This window comes from Daphnia carinata, chromosome 1 (assembly GCF_022539665.2).
Source record: "Daphnia carinata strain CSIRO-1 chromosome 1, CSIRO_AGI_Dcar_HiC_V3, whole genome shotgun sequence".
In the NCBI taxonomy this organism is placed as follows: Eukaryota; Metazoa; Arthropoda; class Branchiopoda; order Diplostraca; family Daphniidae; genus Daphnia; species Daphnia carinata.
In genome coordinates, this window is record NC_081331.1 from 1,242,238 (window position 1) to 1,270,150 (window position 27,913).

Here is a 27,913-nt window from a genome sequence, read left to right on the forward strand (position 1 = left end):
CAGGATTAAACCGTCTATATTGGCAATGACTTTATCATATATATGGTATTTTTATACAGCACGAATATTATGCAAATGACCCACAGTTTGACGCAGCGTGAACGACAGATGAAGGAGAATTTCTTTTAAAAAATCCGTTGAGGTGAACATGACGTTTATGTGACATTATATGCTTGTGAAGTTGGAAGTACGTAAATCGGACTTACGTATCTCGTAGCCGAAGAACTTTCAATATACATCATTGAATTTGAACGTACTTAAGCACACGAAATTGAAAACAACTGAAACGACGAAAACTATAGTAAAGAAGAATAATTCATTAAAAACATGAGGAATGCATTCGAGCTGAGATAGTTGTACAGACAAGGACACCGAAATCAGACGCATACCACTTTCAACAATCTCCCAATTGTGTTAAGGCTTTCGAAGTCGAATGCTGATATCTCCTTGCCCCGTTCTTGTATTTGGTTTTTTTCTTTCCTTGTTCTTTCAATTGATCTTTCTGACATGTGTGTGCTCTCTTCGCCCTGAACATTATAATCTTACGAAGAGGGAGTCTGTACAACTTTTGGACGTTGAATAAAATATCATTTAGTGGTTTTCCAGTAGAACTGGTGGCGGTAATGAAGGTCCATTGCGGCTAGTTGTGAAAATGTCACTGTTGCTCTCTTAAAAGGATGATTGCGTCGCTGACCGACAACACTGTGGTTGTACAAATACGGCCGCAAAGACAAGTGTTGTAAGTTGAAAAGTAACGGAAATAAAACGAACGAAAAAAATAGGTCGAGCAGAATTGACGTCATCGGGTCCTTATTGTGTCGGTCGGCTGAGTATGTGGAAGCAGCGCCAATAGTCGGATATCGCGAGCGACAATAGCGAGATAAACACACTGCAAATGACGATCGAGAGTTGGCTGGACGGGCGTTCCCGTCCATTGTCGCCATGTTGCATTGCAGCCGGATGTTCGCCTAGAACGCGACATTAAAGAAAAGTAAACATTATCGAATAATTCATTCTGTACTCTCCGTTGTACGAAAAAAAAGGGAGAGCAAGTTGGAATGCTTGAAAAAGTAAACGTTTAGGCCTCGAAAGGGCAAGTTGATACGCAATTCCATTCGGGCAAGATTTCACAGATCTCGTCCAGCTTCATTAACCGAGTGAGTAGGTTCACTTGTTTAAGCGTATTGTTTAAAAACCATTTGATTTTTCGCACAGACATCTGTTCTTTCTGTTTCATTTTAATGCAGATAGTAAGCCTACGCTGTTTCAAAAACTACGGTTCAACTGTATATAGGTAAGAACTTTAAAACGTAAAATGGCACCGCGCATCTGTTAACTTACTACTTGACGGATATCTGGCATGCACGTTGGTGTTTGAATTTTGTTATTTAATACGCTTATCTTTTTGCTTCTTTGCCCGATGCGGTACGTTCGCTATTGGAAAACAAGAATATTCTGTTGCGTGACACGTGTCATGTTGGCGATAACCACGACAACGCCGTTGAAGTCAATGTAAAACGAAAAGAACTTTCGCAATCTTGTTTGAAACTTGCGAATGCTGAAGGTTACTGAGTTCTTTTCCGCTCTCTCTGATCTTGTATCTGATACCTGTAGGGATTGAATATAGCTGACACCTAGTCCCCCGTTTTCTATGCATATTTCTTTTCCCATTTCCAGCATGACCTTTCAAAACGTGAAATAACAAAGGGTAGGCGAAAGATGTCTAACTCGTCGCGACAAGGTTTCTTACCGACTGAGGCGCTGAATACACAACGTGAATTCCGTGAATGCCTAATTGCTGCGTTAGAGAACAATTCAACTATTGCACTAAAGGGGCTTGATATTGTATCAGAAAATAGTCCATTACATTAGTACATTGACGTTAGAGAGTTTCCCAGCTAGGAAGAGAGCCGGCATACTTTTTCTTCCGCTAACGGCAAAAACCTTAGTAATCGAAAACCAGGTATAAGAAATTGTTGCGCAATGACGCGCAAGTTAATCGTTGGCCTTTGGCGTTGTAAACGCGACATTGTCTAGCAGAGTATATAACGTACCCCACAGGGCCATTCTGTTATTAAACCAATGACAGGGACCTAGACGGAAGGAAAATTCACTAAATTTTAAAAAAAGGGGGGAGGGGGAACCTGAAAAGGAAGAAAATGAAACAGAATCGAAAGAGAAAGGAAAGTGGGCGATTACCAATCACGACGTGCAACGAGACACTGACAGGTGCCATGTTGGACGGCGAGCATAGATACTGTCCAGAATCCTCTGGAGTGACGCTAGGGAGAGCGAGCGTCAGTTGCAGAGAATCATTTCCGACTCGAGCGAGAACGGTAGTACGACCCTCGTCGTCCGTGACGGCGCCAATAATCCAGTTGCTCTCTCCATTTCCTACAAAGAAAATTTGATCATACTTTTTTTTTCTATTAATTGTTTATTTTTTTTTACAAGATTTGTATTTGACAACGTCGAAATCAAACATGAGCCAACGGAGACGGTGCGTTAGCAAACGCATTGCCCAGTCAAAAGAAGCCTACTACATGCAACCACTGTGCTATCCTATTCCACTCGGATATAAAACTTTCTCAAAATTTTAGTTGATGTGATTTTTAAGTTGATCATGATTTATCTCATTTCTTACTTGAATTATACTAACGATAAGATCTTTTCGCTTAGATTCAAAGAAACTACGACATGTTGTGTTGATCAATACATTGAACACAAATGCGCGAATTCAGTACTCCACTTAGGATATTTGTTCATTCGAATGGGACTCGGATAAAATAAAGTCAAATAAGAAACAATTGAACAATACATTGTCTTAAAATGGAACATTATGTGCCATTTTCACGTGGCTGTAGTTAAATCTTCGATTGTCATTGATGGTGTAACATATACTGTCGATCGTATAAGACGGATGCCATGAGAAACGTCGTCATTAACTAAATACGTTTCTCGTTTTCGGTCTCCTGTAAAAACGCCTTGAAATACGAAAGAGGCCCCGGGCTGAAACGGCTGTGAAGCAAATGGTCAATGTGCCTATGCTTCTTGTCGACGGTGTAATGTTTCTGGACATTACCCTAGGCATGTTCTTCGTCTGTTCGGCTCATTCATTTCGACTGAAATAAATGGACGACAGACGGTATCATTAGACTCGGACCGTAGTCGTCGTTCTTTGTTATTCTGCAACGTGGCAGTAAAGAGAAACAGGGAAAGTGTGAAAAGAATGAAGAAGAAAACAAACGAAAAAGATCTCGCTGGTCTTGAATGGTCTGTGAATGGGTAGGAAATCGAGAGCTCGGCCAAAATCAATACGGCTCTCACCTACATCACACAAACCGGAAAACTTGCAAACACAAAAGATAGTTTCTTAATTTTGTTGGGGAAGGAAAAAAAAACTCATGGAATAACTAAATATAGTGAGAGTAAAGACGCTGTTAGACATTTCACCATTAGCAACGTGAATTACATAGATCTCAGAGCCCAGCTAAAAAGTTCTATCGTCTTAATGATCTCGGCTTTACGTGTGGTAGCCTTTAATACAGTAGATGGCTGTTGTGTCCGTCAGGATTGAAACAAGGATCGAAAGACTGCAAAAACGAAAAAGAAAAAAGAAGTCTGACAGAGTGTAAACGAAGGCTTAGGAAAAGATAAGAGACATAAAAACAAGAAGCAACGAAAGATCAAGTAAAAAGAAAAAAAAGGTAATAACACTAAGAGGCCGCTGTGGGCCTAAGTAGAAGATGTATGAATATTAAATGCCAAGATGATGTTACGACTGAAATCACGTAAAAGGCTGTGGCGACTACAGTACTTGATAGGAATAAAAGAAAGAAAAAAAAGGGAAACTACAATAAAGAGATCGACAAAAATAGAAGCAAAAGATTACGTAAAGCAGATTCAGAATGCTGTGAAAGTAAGACAGAAAAAAAAGTTGGAGAAGCGCATCCGCGAAAAGAAAGGGAGGCCACCAAGGAGGACATGTTGCGGCAGCTGTGACATTATAGGCCGCCAAGCCGTTCCATTATCTGATTTCTCATCAACTGGCTCACTGAGGCGACCATGTATCAACCAAAACAGAATCGCCATTTTCAGTAAAAAAAGAAATAAATAATAAATACAACGGTCGTGTGGTTCACCGTGGGACGTCCCTTCTTTTTCTTACATGTCTAACAACCGAAACACAGTCACCATCGGCGGACAGGAAAAGCATCCAAAATAATCTTCTCTTTTTGAACGTCATGCCAAATATCTCCCACCACTAAAAGCGTTCCTTCCAAAATAATATTATTACTAGTCTGCTATTGGACTGCTAAGGCCCTGGCGGAGTCGAGCGAAAAACAGCGTATTGACTTTTCTGTCCGCGAAGGAACAAAGTGTTAACTGAATGATGCCGGAGATTCGGCGTGCCAGATGGTATCATAAGCACACGGCAATCTGCCTCGCATTAAATTACGGCGCGCTGCTGAATCTTCTTCCTTTTAACCTTTATTTATTAATATCGGAATCTCGACGGAAGTCGCCATTGAGAAATTAAATATTTCGTTCACTCATTTACTTTGCAATTTACGGCTGCTCCAGCCGTTTCATATATCGACACTGAAAACTTGGCATTTAAAAGCAAAGCTCGGCAAAGTTCCACATAATTAGTGCCAGGGATAATTTCAAGCGTTCAGAAGAAATGCAAACATTTTCTGTTGTCGTCAAAGCTTTCTAAAAGGCTGCCGAGATCGGAGATTAAAATGTTAAGATCGTGCACAGTCCTACCTATTTCGTCAGGCTTAAATTGCTAGGTAATTGAATTACAGTACCTTTCGGATGGTATGGATGGTTTTTGACTTGAGCTAGGAGTGAACCGTTGAGTCGCCATTCAACGTGCGTTGGGCCGATCAAAAAAGACGATATCTGACAATGCAACGTAACTGGGCTGCCGTTTTTGACGTACATATCCGGTGCACCTTTGATGTCCACTATCGGTTCTATATTTGTAAAAAAAAAAAATAATAATACGGAAATGGAATAGCAGATTTTTCTTTCATTCGAATGTTGCCAAGCAATGTGTACATGTAGGCGGATAAGGCCAGCGCAAACGATACGATTATATAAGTCTTACCAACGGGTCGTAGGTGAACAATGCGGCTGATTTTCGGCTCATTCGACGAGACTTGGCATTCGTAATCACCAGCATCGGCGGGTTGAACGGCGCGGATTTGCAAAGTCCAAGTGTCAGAAGCAGCAATTTTATGTGCTTGAAATCGGCCATCGTTAATGAATGTGTCATCACCAACCGCCAGTAAATGTCCGTCGCCTTTTCTCACCCAACTGACCTGAAATTTGAACCACATGGATAATCTGTTAAGAAATGTAGGACACGTACGTCATTATTTAAAAGATGATAAAACTACTCTAGTATAGTAGAGCGATAAAAAGCATTTTATTTTGCTGCTCGTCTGTCAAAACCTATGCATGACAGTGGATTGCGAAGTAACACGGACTCGATGGCCTGTAGAGGAACGTCAGCTCATAATGCAGGGTTCTTTCCTAACTTTCTTATCTGTATTACAAGCTTATCTGAAATACGACGAAGAGCAGAAGAGTGTGTGAGGTAACAAGCACGTTGCTTAGATCAACTCCACTCGAAAAACTGTTCGTGTAGTAAAACCAAGTCATGTTACATAATACTAATGCCCTTCACGGAGATACTATGTGCCAATGCCAACATGATATTATACAACTTCAGCATCTCATTTTTTTTTAATGTGTCACAGACTGATAATAAATTCAAAAGACGGGAGCTGAACGTAAAAATTGTATAAAAGAAAACAGCCCGAGACGATGATGGCCAACCCTGTCATAAATAAGGGGGCTTTTTTGATCCCAAAGGGGTGTACATTCGCAATTACAACTTTCCGACCGAATTATCGAACTGAGCTAGATGCAGAGCTATTTATGTCTCTATATAAAACGAGACGTAGTCTCGCATCAGGACAGCTGGGGCAATATAACATTCAACCATCCTGCCTATAATTTCATTTGGTGGTTCGTCGAAAAAAAAAAAATTCCCGTTGGGGCACACAAAGGCACGGTTCGACTTTGAATCCCCACACAATCTTGGCACTCGCTTTGGTATCAATTGTATTTCATCACGTTTTAGTTCTCCAATAAATATGGGATTACTTGCAAAAAATGTTGGCGGAGTGAATTACGGTAGCGTAAATCTGGTGGCTGTTGCTCGAGCAACTATAAACGTGTTGGCTAATGTAAATCTGCTCTTATTCCCTGCAAGAGTCAGGATTATTTTGGGTTCCTTGTATGTTTTCATTCCTTCGTGTTCTTCCAAACTTTTATAAACTCTTGGATAAAGACGAAAAGTTAAAGCGCCCTTTGGCGCAGTTCTTGCTAGTATTGGCCATTTCTTAGAATTTTTGCATAAAAAAGCTGTTTAACAGACTACCCACTGCTAGAATATATATAGTGAACAGTAGCCTTGCTTTCCCTTTGCTTAAAGTAGCGAACAAAAAGAGAAGTCTTTGCATTCTCGGTGAGAAAAACTTTTTGCACAAAAGATAGAGAATTCCGTAGTTGCCTTGGTTTCTTTGTGCTCGAATCGCCCCCCTACTCCCTTACAGCCATTATGCGCTATTTGCCCTATTTGCCTTTTCTGTTGTTTCCCCTCTTTGATGGTCTTTTTGATTGTGCTGACCAAGAATCTGTATTTGATAACTGAATCAACTACGCATCGCGGCAGGAACACGTTACGAGTCGAATACAAAAAGAACAAAGGCTTTTGCAATCAAAAGCCCTGCATAATAGCGTTTTTTCGACGCCTTCCCCCATTCCTGGTAAACGATTGTTATCACTAAGGTAAAAACTATAAACAGTCGATAAAAAATTGGGCAAGATTCGAATCCACCTAGAATATGAAACACAGCCATCGAAAAGAAAGTGGATGTTTGTAACCTTTTCTTTGAAAACAGCGGATACATCATCTCGAATGTCTTGGCACGTTGAAATGAACTACATTCTCTACGACGACAATCATACTGATGGAAGAAAAATGTAGTAGTAGTTTGTATACAATGCAGGAACGCGTAAAAAAAACATAATCGCTTATCTTCACCCTTTTGGACGTGTCGAACACAGAAGGATGGGTTCGAATAACACCTCCTTCGAGGAATGCCAAAGTGAAGAGGATAAATTCTGCGATAGTCTATAACCAAACACCCAGACGCTTAGAAAAGGAACGCGTTTGAAGCGAATTGGCCACCCAAAATCGATAGTTCTTGGCCAAATACGCTTGTAACGTAAGTAGCTCTTTTACATCTACTTTGTAGCCGTATATCAGACACCATTTTATGCGACGCGTCAACCTGATCCTTTTAACTAGAATACATTTAAGTTGACAACAAGTTTTCAAAGGAAAATGCAGACGGGAAATCGCTAAATAACAACGTTTTGAAATAAAAGGTTGCAAACAAAAAATCCGTTGTCTTTTCAGCAAAAATCGTAAGTTCCTTGTTTCTGTTTTATACTTTGTCGTGCATACGTTCCCTGCGGTCAACCATTTGCCTACTTTCATAAAAAATGTGTCAACTTAAAAGCTAACGCATCAATGCCTTTACAAGACGAAGCTAAACAACATGGTACAAAAGAAACGATGGCAGAAAAAAGGTTAGATGTTCTATACCCCACAGCTAACCTGACGAAAAGCAATCTCTGCTCTTCACTCTCGGGTTCTGTAATAAATGCTGAAGTGTACTCCGGAAAGACCACCCCCACCCCCCCACCCCCCCAAAAAAAGCCACGGTTTCTGTTTGTATTTGCGCAAATGACATCCACGCAAGACTTTGAGGAAGGGTGGTTACGGTTGTGTATCAGTTCAGCTTTATACACACATTAATATGGTATTTCACAATGCGTCATTGCGTACTGTTTGTTTGCCCGTGGTCAAAAAGACAACTGAATATTATTAGATGCTGTATATATTTAAGTACGACAAAGGGGGACTGATTATTGTCGCTCAGACTGCGCTTTGCTTTCGTTTCCTGCTTCTCTTTTCTAGCTGCAACATCTGTACGACACGACGTTAAAAAGTAAATAGTCTACATGTGATGCGGTCCAGGAAGTCGCGTAATCTTGGATCCGGTAGTGTCTCGGTACATCCCTTTTACAATTAATGCAACTCTCGGAGCAGTGTTCACATTTGATGTTTGCAATAGAGAGCATAAACTGGCTTCTTATCGCCAGCAACGCTCCTCGCTCTTTTACTGGCGATGTGGATTACGACGGCCATTCGTGCACGTATAACGTTATTTGCAATACTCTGAACGCAGATATTTCTTTTTTAAAGGAAAAATGCGAGCGTCCAGCTGAGTCCATAAACGGCCAACGGGTTCGCAATCTCATTACATAAGCCATTGAAATGTGAGAATTATTTCCACCGGCTAGCTGCTCTGCTTTTTTATGTATAAATGTGTGCATAGCAGAGAAAAAGAGAGAGGGCGCTTTTTATAGTAGGCAGCGTACCTCACACGGCCGTCATGTATTGTATATCTACATAAGGCTGCGTCAGGCGTTCAGATTCTTGCGGGATAACGAACTCTTGTCGTCGTGGCTAGCCGTGTACATAGTGAATAAGCGGCAAGAAAATTGCATGGAAGACAGTGATTGTGGCAGGCCAGTCTGGCATCACACCCCGACACACGCACACACCAAGACGTGAAAGTCGCTCTGATTGATTCGCAGCGAAAATTAATGAATCCCGTCACGTCATTGTCACCCGATCCATCATCTCCTCACGTCCGACATCCAACAGGGAACAGCGAGACATTGCCTTAACACCATGGAACCTGCCTCTCTTTCGTTTCTCGTGTTTCTAACAATATAAAGCAGAACCAAGTCAAAATAAGTCATATACTGTACTCGACAATCTCGACGCACAACTTGGAAACAGACGTACCAGAACACTACAATGGTCGCAATTTGAGACTTACAGGAAGGGGAAGGGGGACGTTTGGACATTTTAGCGGAAGCACTGGGTAGACTTGCCTAATGCGATGAAACGCGGACCGAGTTGGAAAAAAACGAAAAATGCTGTCCTGTTCTTTTAACTACAGTATATGGTCACCCAACGCATTGCAAATGATTGGGACTATCTAGAAGCAGAACAGACATTTACTTTGGAACGGACGTGATTTCGATACATTATGTAGCAGTCGGTTTAATGGAAAGAACGTCAAAGCCTCTCCCACCGTGTTTTTCGTATTTTGGAGAATTAGTTACGTGCACTGTTACAACTTGGTTGGAACTGAGCGAGACGTGACGAATTTTCTCTAGAATACTTCTGCCTCCTGCCTTTTTTTGCTTTCGGAGTTAAAAATAAAATTGCATGTTAAGAAGCAAAGGAAAAAATTGATTTGATTGTTTCGGTTTCGGTCATGACGATTTAAAAGACCACCCCAAAGCAGATACAGTATACGTGCGTGTCTATGTACAATGACTGTATCTACTTTTTGCATTTCATTATTCAACATTCCCCATGAACGTAGATAAACACTTAAGCCTCTTAACTAGTGGAAAAGAGATGAATTTACGTTGGTAACAAATAAAACCGGCCGACAGAAAATCACGAGAAATCCCTTTTCCAAAGAAGCTATTAAATGGCTTGACTTACCGATCGATTTCCGGCCTGGCGTACGCGACACGGAAGGATGGCGTTGGATCCAACTTGAACGCTGATGTCAGCTGTGGTGAACGGATCAAAATACGGCCCAGTGTATAAGCCACCCGCCAAAAGCTCTGCAACACGATGAGATGTACCGCCGTCAGTTGACTCCTCGGGCTGTTGTGGTATAGGTTTAACGGCAATATGAATGCCTTCGTCTTGAACGATCGCTGAACTGCATACATTTCCTAGTATGAATAACAATTTGCAATGAATTTTGTGCCACTTGAATTTAAAGAGGTGGCCAAAAACAATATGAAATACCTGTCTGCCATACTTTGCAAGCAGGCTTTGTTCGAGGTTTCAAACACTTGGGAGAAACTGTTTCTTACTTTAAAACCATTTCTTCGTCGAAAACAGTATCACTCACACAACATTGGAAAAAATTTACATGTCAAAAAGAGGATTTATACAACCTTAATACAAGGCACAGAGTCAACTGCTGTGCATGTAGTTTACTGAGATTTCCTAGTAATGTCGAGAAATACGTTTTTCAAGTCTATAGCAAATGTGGGAATGTACATCCCTCTACACCGGCCTTTTTCAAGCCAGTTAGCCAAAAATGTCACAGCGTTAGCCTAAAGTAGTAGCAGGCAATATGTTTATGCCAGCATGAAACTCAATAGAATTTGAAGACGTGGCTGTCCAAAGTTCACTTTGCGACTGACGAATCTCAGCCATTATAGATTAATTCTTCAACCACGTCCTCTGGCATAATGAGAATTTCGTTTCCAAACTGAAGTTCAGGAAATCCTTTTCTTACCCCTTCCTCCACTTTACTTTTTCAAAATCCATGATGGCCGACTTTGGAGTGCCAACCAATTAGATTTCACGAAAGGATAGGGACTTTTTCGTCTGCTTTTACATTTCGGAATTACCTTACCATACCTCCTGCAAAAAAAGCATGATGGCCGACTTTTGGATGCAGCCAATAAGGTTCGAAAGGAGGATAAGAAATTTTCTTTCTTCTTTCATTTCAGACAACCTATTAAGTCGTCTGTTTTTGTTTACAAAAGCGTCGTCTGCTCGGAAAAAAGATAAGCTAATTATTTTAAACTTACAGTACTGCGATAATTGAACCTCTGGTATACTGACAGTTCAAAAAAAGCTTGGGGGTTTTTCTTCAAGAAAAAGTTTTATTTTTGAACTGAACAAGGTATATCGGCATGCACGGATAGTATACGTAAATGTTTAATGAGGAGCGATATTAGGGGAACGCGAGCCTTAAACATCAAACTCGAGTCTCTTCTTGCACGTTTTATCAACAGAAATACAGACCACAGTTTTAAATTACATTAGATAGAAAAAAAGAACGTTAAAAAAAGTTCCAGCATTCTTAAACGACTGCCTTTCAATTTTTAAAAAATATATTTTATTATATAATAATTTTTTTTCTTCATTTTTCACTTATCTTAGGGGAATTTGATTTCTTTCAAGTTGGACAGGCGAATCCATATATCGAAGTTGTTCTTACGTGCCATTAGGTTGTGTTTCAGGATATTGGGTGAAAGATAACCGAGTTTCATCGCTGATGTATCGTTGTACCCAATACCCTGTTAAGAGCCTAGTCAACAAGACGCCGGAAGTGCATCCGTTGCACGGCTTGAAGGCCATGAATATTGCCATCTATTATATGAAATTTCTTTCAACAAAGAGAAGAATAAAAAAAATATATAAATATCTTTCGTCGCGAACCTATCGTAAAGTCACCGCGTAAGGTATCAAATAAATTATTTTTTAGGCTTCAAATGTTACAAGTGCGTCATCAATAGCTAGGGAGAAAAAGAAATCTCGAGACGGGTGGCACTGTGTTCTAAAATTTGATTCGGCCAGAGCATATTCCATCTTTTTCGTGTTGGCAAGAGTATGTAACTGACAAGCGTATAGAAATTCAAGCTGTAAGGAAGTGACAGAGCAATCGTACGGTACCCTTTGAAAACAAAAACTCTTTACGAGATATCAAATACAAGCGTCAAAGTAAACAGGTTATAGAAAATTCAATATAGATTTCTATTGAGATAAAAGGCCGTTTGCAAATGGTAGTTTAGAATTTACGCACGGAAAAAAACACGGACGATGGTATGATGTGATCGCCTATCGAACAATACGATTCCGATAGAAGACTCAGCGAAAAAGAAAAAAGGATTGAGGTATTATAGGGTGCGCCCATATGGGGTACCAGCCGTAACATGTATAGTTTTTGATTGTGTATCGATACTTTTGTGTTGCGCGTCGTCTGTCTTTTGGCTTGGACACTTCCTGTTTTTGTTTCCGGCGTAGCAGACAAGATAGTAGAAGCAAAGAAAAAGAAATAAATAAATAAAATAAAATAAAAACAAGAGAAAGTCCGCCTATTATACGGCTGTTATGTTGGCGAATGCCATATATCCGACGGCTACATGCTATCAACACAAAAGAAAAAATGGCAGAAAACTAAGAACCCAAGACGTTCGTCTAATTTTTTTTAAGTTGCTGTGCAGTTGTACAGACTTCCATGACGCATTGTTTTCTCCACAGCAATCACTGTGTTCTATCTCCTTTTTTTTCTTACCATTCTGACAGTCTGTTGCCGATAGCTTGATGGCTAGATCGGTCGACTTGGTACATATTGTTGCCCTTGGCTTGCTCTCATTTTTTTTTGCGCCGTTTCCTTTTTCTTCTTTTTGTGACTCTCCGCTTAGTGTTTTTATGGCTACTGTTGTTCTAGAAACTTAGTTATATTTATTTGACCAATGGTTGGCAAGCTGAAAAAGAAAACCAGAGAAATGTCGAGCCTGAGTTCGCAAGTGAGGCCTAGAATGCTGGTGGACATTGGTGGACGGCCGTAAATCCCAAAGCCCGACATTCGAGATTACAATGTTAAAGCTTCGCTTCCTCCCTCGCGTTTCGTAAAGGCAATATAAAAAAAGAAGCAAAGTCTGAACACGTTTCGCGATTTGCGACACAAAAAAAAATCTTTTACTCTGAATTACACTCTTCATGGCCCATCGAGGTGGAGTACTTGAAGAGCGCGTTCTGGTCATCAGCGACAGGCAATATAACCTATACACTCTGTACGGGTGTTTGCTGGATGCGGTTCTCCGCACCGCTGAACGCATACTGTTTTAGATTGTAAATATATATATAGTATATATATACAGACTACGTAACCCTAGCATATACCTCGAACAGTATATCCGAGCGTGATGGATAAAGGATCTCCTCGTACATTTTTTTTTCTTTAGGTCGAACATTAGGGTACTGCTCTTGCTTCCGCCTTTCTGAATGCTAGATATATATATGTGCTTTACACAAAACTATGTTTTGAGTCGCATCAAGTCGTCCACATATATACGCTCGATACATAAAGTATGGGGAAGAAGCTTGATCCAGAAGCCATTAGCCGGATTGGATCAGTGAATGCTTTCAGCTCACGCTACTGTATATGCGGCTGGCCTTAGTACATAGACCCGGGAAACACTGCTATCACGGCAAGAAAATCGATTCAAGCCATTGTCGTTAAAGTCTTTCTTTTGGTTTTTCTTCATTTTCTAGAGCGGTTAAGAAACCCACGCCTTTTTTTATGGCGTCTGCAATAATGCAAACACGGAATGATCTTTTATTCTCATTTTTTATGGCATTCGCTCGGCGACGAAAACGCCTTCTTCCAAAGTAAATTTTCGTGGATTTGGTAAGGTCGTTTTGGATGCAATTTCAGATACAGCTGATTAGGGATAGTGGACGCTAACAAAAATAGTTGAATTTCTACTACTAAACTTCTTCAGACTATACAATTGGCTTAAATAGCAAAACTTTAAAAAGGATTTGCCAACTTCACCCCACCTGAAAGCGAGGTAAATGAAAGTCAATGTACAAGTTATCAACGTACCGTCCTACACCTATTCGAAAGTATCGTTTGCCTACCTGTTCCTTTAATCGGCTTATAGTGTGTAGGCGGTAAGCATTTTTTTATGACTGTAACTTGGTGCATGGTGTCTTTTCCATTCATTTATGTAAGAACTGAAGGCTTTAGATTTGAAACTAGATAACTATTGGTCATGTTTCGATCTTGCTTAAGCATATAACCCTAAGTAGGGAAGCGTTTAAAGGACAAACCATTTTTTGTTGCGTGAAATGTAGTATACGATAAAAAAGAATGCGAAGAAAAATTAAGAGCTTTTATAACAATGATTCTCATTCAATCACAATAATCTACGTCTATGTTTTTGCGAAGCTCCTAGAGTTAGACGAAGTGGCAGCAATAAAGAAGCTGTTGAGAAAAATAACAAGAAAAGAAAAGGAAGAAGAATGAGACACAGTCCATCAGTCTCCAGAAAATACGGCACGGACGTTTGCCCTCATCCTTTCGCTCGATTTTTCTCAGAATCTCGTGGCACTGACGTATACAGCCAACAGACAGAAAAGGCAAAAGCACAACGCAACTGTACACGTACTCACTAGCGTAATAGATAGAATAGTATTTTACTAAAGGATCCTTTATCGAATCATCGCCAACGTTGTTGCTCATAGCAATATAAAACTATTACAGAGAAAATGAATTTCAAAAAAATGTCAAATAGACGTTTGACGTAGGGAAAGCCTGCGTTCTAGAGGATGATAAACGATAGCGAGAGAACTATTTCATACAGTAGGGGTATTTGTATTTAATCTCCAGGTCCACAAAATGTTTGTTAGGCGAACATAATTCCTCCTCGGAAATAGCAAAAACCGTAATGTACATAACTCTTTCGTGATCTCTTTTTCATCACAAACGACTTAGACAAAGAATTCAACCGATGGGCGTCGTGCAGGATGAACAACCTACAATATATGCGGGATTACTCATCCTGCTCACCGTCGCGAATCTCATGCCTATGTACACAATAATGCATCTGCGTTCCAAGCCAGAAAAATTGTTTTCACGTGAACCCTGTATATATATACGTATATGCCCGTCTAATGTCCTCTCTTTTCATCGTATACACAGTTGTGTGTGTCGTATCTATGTATCAGTAAATCCACCCACGTTTATACGAGGACCGTGGCACGAACCAGACTATGATCGGCTACCATATCGTTGCAGACATCTTTATGGTGACGTCAATAGATTTTTCCCACTCTGTATTATCAATAGAGGAGACGACATAATCCTATAAAGTTACCATACCTAGAAATTTTAAACGTGCTAAACAACGTAGACGCTGCTGGGAGACTATCTAGTAAAAAAAAAGGAATTATTGGTCCTTTGCCTAGCAATGCTCGTATGATGAAAATGGCTGTTATTGTGTAAGAAAGATGAAGCATAAAGAGCGAGAAAAATGATGAAAGAAACTTAATGGTCTTACTGCTTTTTCTAAACTTGTTCTTGGCTTCCGCTCCAAACTTCTTGTCTGTTGCGTTATATAGGAAGGGCTCAAATGGAAACAAACAACAAGATATCGAATGCCGTTTTTATTATGTATCGATACATTTTCCGTTTTAAGGATCAACAACCGTAAAAAGCTAAGGATGTTGTGTTGCTTTTTTAAGTTGTAAATTTGAGTACTGCGCATTACACTCTCTATTTGTCAACAATCACGTTTAATTTTCACGCGAAAGTCTAGTGCCCTTAAAAAAAATGAAGAACACATTATACCCTGCTTATACGTAGTGATTAGTATCTTTAACAAACTTCTACTTATTAAGCGACGCTGAAAGAAATCATTACGCGCCTATTAGGAGAAGGATCCCATTAGGTAAGATCTTGTGACGTCAGGCAACACGGAGAGAGCCTTTTGATTATACCGTAGAAAAATATTCTCTCCCACATCATATGAAATCATTTTCTTTTTTTTTTTTCACTCAGATCAGCATAGTATTGGGTGGTCACCTAAATCAACATAGAATTGGATGGTTTTCGTCTTATAGAGAGACACACGCAAGCCCATTTTACCAAAGGTGGTATGGACGAACGGGAAGGGAATGTTTGATTTCATGTCTGTTAATAGTACGTGCCTTTGCAGTCACAAAAAGGCTTCTGCCAGATTTTGCTGTGACTCGCTGCCGGCCGACTGACTAAGGCGATAGCCGATATTGTGTACACAAACCCTATAGGGAAATTTTAGGGAATAAAAGTCTAGTATGTAACGGTATTTTCCAAGAAAAACTTCAATCCTGTTGCCCAACGCTTCGTGCAATTGAAGATTAGACAGATACAGGAGCACTTTTGGATAATTACGTGATTAAATCATTGCATTAGTTTTTAAAAAACAAGTTTATGGTGCTCAGTCACTTATGGCTTTCTTGAACAACATTAAACCTAGCGGGGTGAATAGAAACCGTCTTTACAATTGGTTACGCAGAATTTTCAGGAAGCCGACCCAATTTTGCTACGTTTATTCTGGCAGCAGAAAGTCTAGACTCATGAACCTCGGCCTCGGCTGTATGAGCCCAAGTGCTGACTATTGAAATTGTATCAAGTTTACCCACTCCGCGGCAAATCGCTTGGAGCATAGTTGAGATTGAATCTGCGGCTGACACGCAATAAAAATTTCGCTTTAAAAAATGTACGGGCTATACGCAGTGTATAGTTCCAGGACATTGATCTACCATCCGTTTCACGTATGTCATAAATATTTTTTCTCCAGACAATGCTAGAAACTTGTAGAAAATACAGGAGACAGCGCAATTTATGCCTTCAATTATTTGGTAACTATCTGACAATATCTTAGCCTTTCCATCAGCTTTCGTACATATTCAAGGCTATGCTGTACATAGTTAAGTGGCCGTATCGGCAAACTTCTCAATTTTCTTCGCAATCTTTCTTTTCCTTTTCACAATTTTTCTATTGCCCATGGCTTCTGGTTTTCGATCTTGACGTCAACTGTCGCATTGGCAAATGCGAATAGCTGGCGGTTCATTCTGTGCGTAGTCTATAGTTGTCTTTCCAGCCATAACGATAGCTGCATGTTTCACGGATGCAATGAGAAAAAGGCAGCCTTTCTGTACGGAATTGTTTATTCGTTTATTATCTTCTGCACAGAATCTGACAACAAGTCGCCTAGCCAGCTATATTTATAGTCTAACCAAATACACGAACTATTTTTAAGAAGCTATTTTTTTCAGGGTTGTTGACAAGAGATTCCTTGATTAACAATGTTTTCCTATATCGTAGCGCTATACCAGAACAAAAATGCAAAGCACAGTTCGCAAAGCGTGGACGTACGTCATGACGATTTAACTGTCACATACTGGCAAAAGTTGCACGCAATTTATAACCTGCCTGATGCACTCGTGTTTTTTTTTGTATTGGAGGTAGATTTTCATTTTCGTCAAAGTTGCAGGCTGTTTATTGAGTTTAAAAAATAATGCTAAGTTCTTGATTTATCGAAATGCACATAGAATAAGAGGTTGCTAAACATGTTGAATGAGTACGAACTCATGAAATATAGTCAAATGTCTATGTGAAGGCAAGGAAAAGGGAAAACAAAACACAGGCGAGTCTAGCTTCAATAGTTGCGCAGCGGTGCTGCGAAATAAGCCATATCTTATGGCACAAGTGACTTTGCGGCATAGCTCCCAATAGGGTCGTGAGGGTGTGGTTGATGATTAGGAATGTCTCTCCCATGATGCCAACGCATATCGGCGTTGGTTATATACATCGCTCTCTCCACAAGGCAAGCCAAAGTGTGCTGACTCTTTTTGATCGGTCGTCGCCCAGAGAGTCGGTTGCTGCGTATCACACCATAATGGGATGGCATGTTACGCTAGTCAAAGCTTTAAGCGACCAAAAAGGCAACAGCCTGACGAGCACCTCTTTTTTCACGGCTTCTGTTATACTTGCTTTCGTATATACACAGTATTAGGGAGTGTCAGAAAGACGGATGTTTGACGTTACCACATATACTCGGGTTATTATATGCGACCTATTGTGTCTGACAGAGGATGAAAACGAGAGACCAAGCGGCGTTGCTGTCGGGTACATCAACGGAAGGAGGAAGAGATATAGGAGAGGTAGATCAAGTATATATCGTGCTCATACTCTGTTCTATTTACTTGGACTCTTTGAATCAGTAAAAGGGTATACACTTACAAAGCTCATAAGACCCATGTTATTGATAAGCCGGTTTCGTATAGACTGCGGACCCGAGACCATTGACACGGTATACAAGGATTGAGCGACTTGTTTTAAAAATTCCTGACCCTATGCAATATGTAGAATGAACTGCGTCTTTCCTTGACAAAATTATACGGTGTGTTCGGCGTCTTTTTCTTAAAGGGCTATGCCTTTCGAGGTTTTTTCACTTTATTTTTTGTACATCATTAGTGGAGCACTTTTCCTTAAGTGCGGCTTTTCGTAAAAGATAGATTTGGCTTACAGGTTTTGAGAACGTGAATACGCTTACGTGAATAGTAGGCTACCAGAACTGTCATGGCTTAAACGAACGATGTGTAACAGCCGGTAAAATATATCGACTTCAAAAACGCACGCACAAGCAGTAAAAGACAAATAACATCATTTTATTTGACAAATGGTATCTATCTAGGGCGGCAATTGTGAAAGTGGATAGATCTTCGTTAGCTGTAACTCCGAGATCTGCGAATTGGAATATCTTTACAGAATAAATAGCCCTATGATGCGTCGCTTTCCGTTCTGGATAAAGTAATTCCATCGTAAGCTAAAGGCGAACAGTTCCGTTGCCTTTATTTAGTGTGAGTGGCGTCTCGATTTTGTACACTGAAATACGGCCATCTCTTATGTATGATGGCATATGGCATATCCAGGTGAAAATGTCTGAGATTGTTATACACTTTTTGTAAAGTGTGTGTTGATAAAAATATTTATAAGACGGTAAAGCTTCCATGCCAGCCAAGCAAGCCGTTCCGAGTTTTCAACGTTTTTCAGTTGAATCACCATTTTAAAAAAAAATAAATACAGACAGTGGGTAAAATATGACTGTAACTTTGGACTGTGTCCGAGGTGCAAGAATTGCTTATTTACCAAATAATGCCATGAATTGGAAATCTTTCTTTAAAAAACAGTTGTCAAAACAATTTTTTTTTATTCTTTAAAATATGATGCCCTTGGAAGACAAATATATTTCCCTTTATTGCGCTGTAGGCTACATTTACGTACACACCAAGGTTCCCGACAAGCACGTACTTTAGCCTTAGAATTTCTTAACTATTGAGCACTATATAATGTTTCATCCACTAACAAAATGAACAACTGTAAATATACTGTGTGGCTTGTGCTTTTTATTACATCTAGCGCAGAGCTATTTAATCAATAGCCATCCATTCAGCTTCGCTCGGCCTATGGAAATTTAGTTTCAGCTTTTAACATTGAAACGAAAAGAAAGAGAACTAAATAGGCTATTGTCGTCCACACCATTTATGCGAAACGAGTTGGAGATGTCATAGCGACAAAATAAGAACACATATTGTTTATGACACATATTATTTGAAAAACTCTAATTAAATTAAAGGTAGGAATGTATTAAAGGTAGGATAACTAAATTTATCAAAACTTTAATAGAATCTATGATGAACAATGCTATCTCAAGGAATTCACCAAACTTCGTCAGTGTCTTGGTAAACGCATATTCCAATAAGATTATTTCCCACCCTATCCGTCAACAGCAGTGAGCCACTGCATCATTTATTGTAAAATGGGTAAATCTCCAGCAACATAGTTTTGTCTCCATTGTTTCGGGGAAGCGATGTGCTGAAACGTACTTATCGATGTAAGGTATTAAATCGGCAGGACAACGATGGCAAATCAATAGCTCAACAGGCCAAGAGAAGTGATCCTTTTGTGGAGTGTGTCCCCCATAGTTCATCGCCTGACGCTGTGTCTGTTTGCACACAATTCCTGCTTGAGAGTTTGGCTCCGTGGGGCTCCAAACTAATGGACGGAAACAATTGGCTTATCGTACATCACCCGATCCAAGTTATTTATCTAAGCCGACATCATTGCACGGAGGCATCGAGTATACATTTCCAATTAAACCGCCGCATTCAATTAGGCACAAGATACAGAAATAGCGGATTAGTGTTACAATTTAACACAAAGAGCATCAAAGTATTACGGATTGGCGCATCTACACTAAGATATTCTATGAAACTGTTTGCATTAAATAGCACACACGGGAATCAAATGTGACTGGGGACAAAAAGCGAGTATGTAAGCGTATTCACTAACTATCGTTTTAATCATTAATGAAAATTCAATATGGATAAGCCTCGTGTACCACCATAAAGCAATTTCGGTTATGGAGGAAAAGGGAACCAAGGAGCTGGCAACTGATATGCAACTGTGTCTGTTTTATGGCTGGTAAAAGATTGAGAGTAGAAAAAACCGTGACTAGCGTAAAAGGGCCACAGCGTGTATTCACGGACACTAATGCTTGATGGCCAAAGAGAAGAAGCCTTTTGTTTTCCAAAATTATATTCGTACAGCTAAAGTAACTACCGGTTTCTATAACATTCTTTGCAAGTTGTAATAACCCAACTACGAAAGAAATAGTTTGGTAGTCGAACAAACTGTATCATCTGAATGCTTTTCTTCACGCTGAAGCGCAAAATGAATCAGTTGGCAAAAGAGTTAATTGCCCATTTCATAGTTTTAACGCGTTGATGCGCCACACTCGGCATTGTTAAGTCAGGTGGATATCACTTGCACAGTTTCTATTTCTAACTGGGAACTCTTTCTCAGAATCCAGGCCTTCAGTATCCAAGTTGAAATAAAGACACACACATACAACAGGAAAAAGATTATTTGCCAAATCCCACGTCGATTCGTAAGAGTATGCTTAGGAAAGATGATTCCGTTAGCAAACAAACTAACGAGATGGCTTTCATTATTTGTCTTGGATTAGCATTATACACATACAGACGGTGGTAACATGGCGGACCAGTCGACAGTTTAGTGGTGGCTCTTTTTTCCTCCATCAAGTTCTCTGGTCGGCATAATTTTCCCAATCTCCTGCTAAACTTGCTTAGCTAGTTAAATTGTATACAGTTCTACATATGGAAGAGAATCGGATAAGTCTACACGCCATTACGAGTGCTGATAACTCCGTACTGATGCGCACGACAACGGACGTGTCGATTCGCGTCGGACGTCTTGCATCCGCAATGCTGGAACGAAGAAAAGCTAAACTCTCTCATTTTCTCGTACTCTAAACTTTTGGGAAATCGAGTTACATCTCGAAGGGCAAGTAGTAGGCGAAATGAAATATCAAGATAGCTTTTTAGACACATTGGCGAAAGCGGATCACGGAGAGGAAAGCAGTTTTCAGGATGAGAACGATGTGCAGTGCTGAACGTGAAATAGCAGGCCGGAATGAATAAATGCCAAAGAATGTCGTGTAACTCGTTTGACGAATGTACTGCTTGGACGAATCAGGGGGACGTTAAAATTATTAGCTCGATGGGGTTATATTGGAACAAAGTCTATATTTATTGGATTGTAAAAGAAAGAAAAAACTGATGTTTACAATGAGGGAGGTCAGGCGATGGTTTTGCCCAATGTTTTATTTGTCAATTGAAGTTTTGTTGCTGCTCTTTGTCTGTCTGTTTGCTCGTTTCGTAACAAGAGCAACAGCAATAAAACATCCATATATCTGCTATACGTGTACACTCTGTCTATTGTTTGCTCGGATGTCCGTCCTCCTTTTCAACTAAAATTAAACTTTCTTTTCTTGTGTGATGTGTGCCACTGCTGCTCATGCTGTACATACAACTGTGTGTTTATTCTCCAACTCGAGGCATTTTGGTGAGACAATCAAAAGTTGAGGCGAGTGCAACATCGCGGAACCCCCTGCTTACATGATTTTTATATCCAAGCTCCCTTGATGTGTTTTTATCCATTTCCTTTGTGACTTGTCTTTTCATTTACTCTCTCAAGAGATCGAAAACGAGAAGGGTGTAGAGGGTGCGTATATGAAAAAAACCGAAACCACATCAAAGAGACGCGTCGACTTGCCGTACTGGTGCTCACTGGCACACATTGGTTAGTACGTTACAATAAAACTCTTATCCAATGCCTTTTGATAATATAAGGGCGAGACTAACTTACAAGTATAGTTTAGAAACACTGTGGCAAGAGCTCAACTAGGGTCTTATGACCGACACACCTGCTGCACTCGCTTTTAACCTCCCGTCTGTTATCCTTTTCACAGTCGTGGTTGAAGCTATAGAGGCTTAGCAAGAAATCCTTAAGCTTCCTACATGTTCAACGTGCCTAGCAATGTACACAGAATCTTCACGAGTTTTGATAAAAACGATTCTTCCAGAGAGAGGCTTTTACGTGTACTTAGGATACTGAAAATCAATCGGCGGCTAACGTTACAGACGGCATTTCATACAGTACCTATTTATAGGAACTTTTCAATGCCTTTTTTTAGTAGTATCGTTGCTCAGCTTCCACTAATATTTGATGTCAATTAATTCTCTAGTCCCAATGCTGGTGACTGTATAATCTATAGTCACTGACTGTATTGGAAGTCAAGTTACGGAGGCGTAGTGCGCTTTCAGACTTTTGCCAAAAGGCAGTCTACGTTGTAGTGTACGTTTAGATCCTCTTTTCAGTTGGCTAGGACACAAAAGCCAGGTCTCTTTGATGGTTTCATAAAAGGAGGCGATGACGTATAATACATTTTATGTGAAAAACAGCATCAATCGAACCGATAGAGAAGGGCAAAAATTGTACGAAAAAAAGAAAAGAGTAAACGTGAAAATAAATGCAAACGTTATACCATGTGATGAAAAACATCAAAGGAATACGAGGTCAGACGGACAACAACTAAAAAAACGTCAGTTATGCATAGCCTGGAGTGGCAAAGAGGAAAAAAAGGAAATACCAGTGACAGAAAGTAATTGTTGCAACTCTTGGTCTTCCAGTTTTATTTCGAGGCAAGATTTATAGGAATGTATGAATGTTTCACTAAAGGGCAGTACGGCTATATGTATGAACAAATATAGGCTGGGACATGGCACTCGGCATGCATCTCCCCACGTCAGCATTTAGCACTTATATGCATACCATGGTTGCATATGAACGCTCATCTTTTTTTTCCCTTCATCGTCTTCGTCTCTTTCTCGACTACGAGCTGGCCTGTCTGGTTGTACGTTGTATTATTATTACATACCTCGAGAGAAGACATCAGTGCTGTCCGTTTCAACAGCTGTGGCATTCACTTTAGACTGTGCCGTCCCTGCCCTTTTTTCCTCCTCTTTTTTTTTTCTCAATCTCATACATCATTTTGAAGCAAACAATATACGAGAAGAAATCCTAACATATTATACCAACAACACATGTGCAGTATTCAAATATAAATCTAATGCGAGGTATGTCTATCCAGACTCCGTGTGTATATGTACATTCTAGCGCTAAAATAAATTTTTGGCTGGATGAGTGGCTGTTCATGCGTACGCGGGCCTAGTACAGAGGGTATATATATCAGCTGATGTACGTGTTGTTGTTGTTGGACGATCGCGCTACCAGAAAAACGTTGTAGAAACGGACCCATGGCTGTCTCTGCATTTTTGACGAAAAAAGAATAGCGCTGCGCGAACTTCCTGCTGCTACTGACAGTCGGCGAGTCGATTCCTTCCGTTATTTAAGACCGTTCTTATTTCTCCATTCGCTTTATAAACCCGTATACTACATGGCTATGTATAGTACTGTGACGGCCAGAGAAACAGGAACCGACGAACAAAAAAAAAATAAATAATAAATAGATAAAATAAAGATGCTGTCTCCTTTTTCGGCTTCCATTTGTTTTCGCGCGGCTCTCGCATAAATTGCGATACAACTGGCAAAATTGTAAAATAAATACGCCAAGGAAAAAAGATAAAAACAACACAGCATGATGGCTCAATATATACAAAGAAGTCGATGATAAATAAATAAACATGAAAATCAGTATACCGTTGATAATTATGCAAGAAATCGAAAACCGCTTCGCTGCTAGGGCGCTTCCGCGATCCATAGCGAAATGATTATTTTTCGTCAATCATTTATTTTTTGCCCGTTTTTCTTTGCAGAGACTTTCATATAGATGTTGTGTCTGCGTCTAAAGGAACGCCCGCTGTAAGACGAGATTTAGGTCATTGCCAACAGCCAGCCGACCGGATCGTTTTTGCCTGATTTTTAGCGGTGATGGATTGCTACTAGCGACAGCTACGTCGTCAAGCGGGAATAATTCCTAAGACAAGTTTTCTTTTCGATTTTTTCCGAGAAACTTTCTCCGAGCAGAGAAATTTTTAAAGAGCTATGTATAATTTTGGCATCAACGATAACTGAAACCGTTGATTATTTATTTGATCTTTCGCGTTATTCGTTGTTTATTCGAGTCTACTGATTCTTTCAAACCGTTTGCTCTTTCTGGGACGTTGTCCAACTTTTCGTCGACTGCCAGAACAACTGATGCTGAAAGCATTTTTGACGTTAAATCGGATCAAATTAATTAGTTTCACCTCTCTTGCCTTCGAAATGGCTATAAGCACTCTGCTCGAAAGCGAAAGAAGGCTGACGGAAGCCAATTTTTTTTACGATCAAGACCTTTTACACGAATCGTCATGTCCACGGCTCATAAGTAAACATGTTTGTTGCTGCTGACAAGGCCAGATAGAACAAAGATTATTGATTTTTTCTTGTTCAAACTTGGATATTTTTTTTTTGGTAAAAATATCCAAAAAGAAACTGTTCCTTATGTTATGTAAAATCCACATGTTTTACAAGAAAAAACGGGTTGTTGTATATTTACTTTAGAGTTGATGATTTCTATTGTTGGGATATATCTTTTAGTATTTGACGACGAATACCGAGGAACTATGGAAGGTCTATTCCTGCGATACGGATAGTATAAGAAAACACGCCCACACGTTTAAGCATGTGAGTTCCTTCTGTAGAGCTAGGCATGATTGACTTGTCATTCGAAACGGCCTCTACATCTCCTCGAAAAGAAACAAGAGGGCCATTTTTAGTAAATAATAACAACCGTACGCTGACTGAAAATTAGATGTCGATGCCACACGTCTTGAAACGTAAGGCAATTGACTTTTGTTCGCAAGTGAAAAAAGAAAAAGAAAACTTGGGAAGATCAAAGATGTTCTGTACGCACAGTCGCACACAAATTCTGGAATTTGGCTCAACGATAACAAGCTCACTAGTAACCACCGTAAAGAAACGAGCAGGCATCCTATCTTGTCAATTCTATATATCCAAAGTGTAGAGGCTTTGCATGCGACCACTATTGTTCTGTATACAGCCATAAGCGAGTACGAGTTTCCTCTCTGTCTTTTTGTTCGTTATCTTTCCACTTTTGTTTTATATTCAGTTTTTCCCCCATCGTTTTCTTTGTTTCGACCTAATTAGACTACTACTTGCATTACGTAGAGTAGGTAATATGTATATACGATGGAATGATGAATTCTCCGCTGGCATCTACTCCATCGACGTACTCGAGATTCTAGACGAAGACTATCTGTTTCAATGCATGCACACTGCGTTTTGTATGGATGTATAGGACTGTATTAGGTTTGCCCTCTAATACCTAGTCCCAAAATGTTTTGTTAACCGCCAGTCGCAAATTGTATCGTGCAAAATCCACGGTATGAAACGAAGAATTAGCCAGGTGCATGACGCATAGCGACTTAAGTTTAAAAAAAATACTAAACACACAGACACTAGGTCTAAAAGTAGGCATCGATTTTATTCTGTTCGAAAAACTTACCGATCAGTATGCCAACGACGAAGCACGTCCTAGCAAACGTCAGACAGACGGGATCACTCCGTCCAATTTTCATGGGTGAAGTAACGCCCTTCATTTTGGCGGAACCGATGACGCCGACTCGTATGTCGAGAATCTGAAGCATAATCTATACAGAAGGAGAGTGTCTTTTAGTTTTTTTCCCTTCTTCTTGACTCTTTTTTTGCTAATCGCAGATCTGCTCAGTTCTTCTTTGCACTAGGAGACGTGAAGCTATCGGAGCGTGGAGCTGCAGTTTACATCAAACCCACTCGGATGGCGCCAATCCACTTCAAATACTGAAACGGATGATGAAGAAAATGTAAGAACCGTATTGCTATTGTATAAAGTTGAAGTTGATGATTTAAACAAGTCCACTAGAGATTCACTCGACTAAGAAAACAGTTGAAATGCCCGGCAAAGGGTTGGCCCACAGACGGAGAACTCCCTCGACATCCGCTGCTCAAACGAAACAACGCTGCAAAAGACACTTGCACGACTTTGGATTTGCTGAGTATACTGTAAATAATTCCTTTGACGGAACAGGCGAAGAGAGAAAAAAGAAAGAAAAAGAACAAAAAGCAATGGTCAAAAAGAAAATGCGCACCAGTAAGAATAAGTCACGTTTGCAAATGTAGTAGGGTTTCGGATGATACTATCCTCGTTTTCACTGTATTGCGATGAAAGAAAAAGCAAAACAACACGACACAATAGAGCAAGTCAAAGAGGCTCTGCTTAGGACGGTGGCTAGAGAGCCGCTTGTGAAGGATGACTGCGCTTGATACTGGATACCAAAGCTGCCACTGTCCTACGATGTCGCAGAATGATATCTATTGCATGTCGGTTTGTATTGGACTGAGGACCTGCCAGGCCACCAGAAGGAGACGAGCAAGAGAAGCAGAAAGCGACAAAAAGGGAATGTGCAAGGAGTGCTTTAGCTCCGTCAAGAGCCTCGCCTGCGAATAGTCAGTCAGTACCTGCGCACTCTGAAGCTGGCCTTTTCTCTCGTAAAAACACCATGCAGACTTCGCGTATAAGACTGTGTACCCAGTGCTATCTGTTCTTCTCTCTTATATGAATGACGCTTTTCTGGAAATCTAATTGCTGGAGCCTTCAATGAAATGGATTATGCAGCCACCTGCTTATATTCCATCCGTTCATTTTGCATTATGATTTTGGACACCCCCCTAAACGCGAATAGTTTATTCTGTCGTTGCGGAAAATCTACCCCAAAAAGGAAGGGTGCCCATGATCTCTCTACATCGTTGAATGTAGGTTTCTTGCAACAGTGCTTAATTGTAACGAAAATCCCGCAGTGCAAGTTTACTATAGGGAATGGAATCAGTCGGCCGCGTGATAATTACACTGAACCGATAGGATGACGAACGTTCATTGAAATTGTCGATGCATCATTTATGTGATTAATTCCGGCGCTGCATCCATGGACGTCATCGGTCTGAGGCTTAATAATATTGTTTTGTGTACCAAGGGGTCTTTATCTCCTCGTGGTGCAGTCCTCTCTTCTTGTGTTCCGGCATCGCCCCCGCAACATGTTCACGTTTTGGCTTTAATCTTCCGATGAGAAGGAGACTATTTTCTTTTGTTTTAGTTTTTATTTTGGCTGGTGTGAGAGGAAACAGGAGAAAGGTGCTGTACGTAGTAACATCCAGATGTAACTAAATAATGACATTTCCTTCATTCTTTTTATTGTTTATTGTTTCATTTTTTTGCTGTTTGAGTATCTATCAAAAAAAAAATTGTTTAGTAGATTCTCATTATCCTTATTATACTCATGTACGGTACCAACGTTGAAAGACAATTGCAGACATCTGAAAATGGAGACAAAAATCTTGCAGGCATTGCTGTCGCTTTGACGTGGCAGAGGACTCGAGTCGTGGTGCTAGGTAATGTCCAAAATATGCAGGAATAATATCTGATATCTAAAGAACATTTCGCATCAATCATTTACGTATGCTACGAAGTAAAAAAAACAAACAAAAAGGTGAAAATTTTCAATTTTGAAAATTCCCCGAGAACCCAACACAAAGAATGTATGGTAAATAGATTCAAAGTTATTTCTTGCATGACATCTCTGAAGATAAAAAAAAGATGAATCGCATTTATATATGCAAAATGTCTTTCTCTTTGGGTGATTCATCCCATTGTGAATTGCCCAATGGGAAGTGAGTCGAGTCAGCATAGACTTCTATATAGGCCGTTAGCGTTGATGAAGCTGTCGCTCGCTCATGTAAATACGATCAGACGCCATCATCTTCCACAAAAAAGAGAGCTAAATCCAAAAGTTCAGGATACCCTACAATGATTTCGTGGAATTGATTCCTTTGAACGCCTATACGCCACGCAGATGATGCGCTCCCTTTGCCTCGCCCATTGGCTTTCCAATAAAACAGCACACGACATGCCTGCCTAGAAAACCTCAAATGGCCACTTTCAATGTCGCAAGTAAGTA

The 27,913-nt window shown here is 40.1% G+C and overlaps 1 protein-coding gene across 1 annotated transcript; it reads right to left on the bottom strand.

Moving 5' to 3' along the window:
- On the bottom strand, nucleotides 1-26,346 carry LOC130692301 (zwei Ig domain protein zig-8-like). Its single transcript, XM_057515379.2, has 6 exons — nucleotides 25,429-26,346; nucleotides 9,677-9,915; nucleotides 5,117-5,330; nucleotides 4,815-4,982; nucleotides 2,200-2,394; nucleotides 1-968 (listed from the first exon to the last, which is right to left on the bottom strand). The coding sequence occupies exons 1-6, from the start codon at nucleotides 25,568-25,570 to the stop codon at nucleotides 811-813; spliced, it is 1,116 nt and encodes a 371-aa protein (XP_057371362.1). The 5' UTR covers nucleotides 25,571-26,346; the 3' UTR covers nucleotides 1-810.
- Nucleotides 26,347-27,913: the final 1,567 nt, after the last annotated feature.

Bases quoted from the DNA above. Each gene is read 5' to 3' on its own strand.
- LOC130692301 (XM_057515379.2), bottom strand. From the start codon at position 25,570: ATGCTTCAGATTCTCGACATACGAGTCGGCGTCATCGGTTCCGCCAAA. The intron at 9,916-25,428 runs GTAAGTTTTTCG...TATTCATACTAG, and splicing joins CGTCGTTGGCATACTGATCG to GAAATGTATGCAGTTCAGCG. The intron at 5,331-9,676 runs GTAAGTCAAGCC...TTCAAATTTCAG, and splicing joins GCCAGGCCGGAAATCGATCG to GTCAGTTGGGTGAGAAAAGG.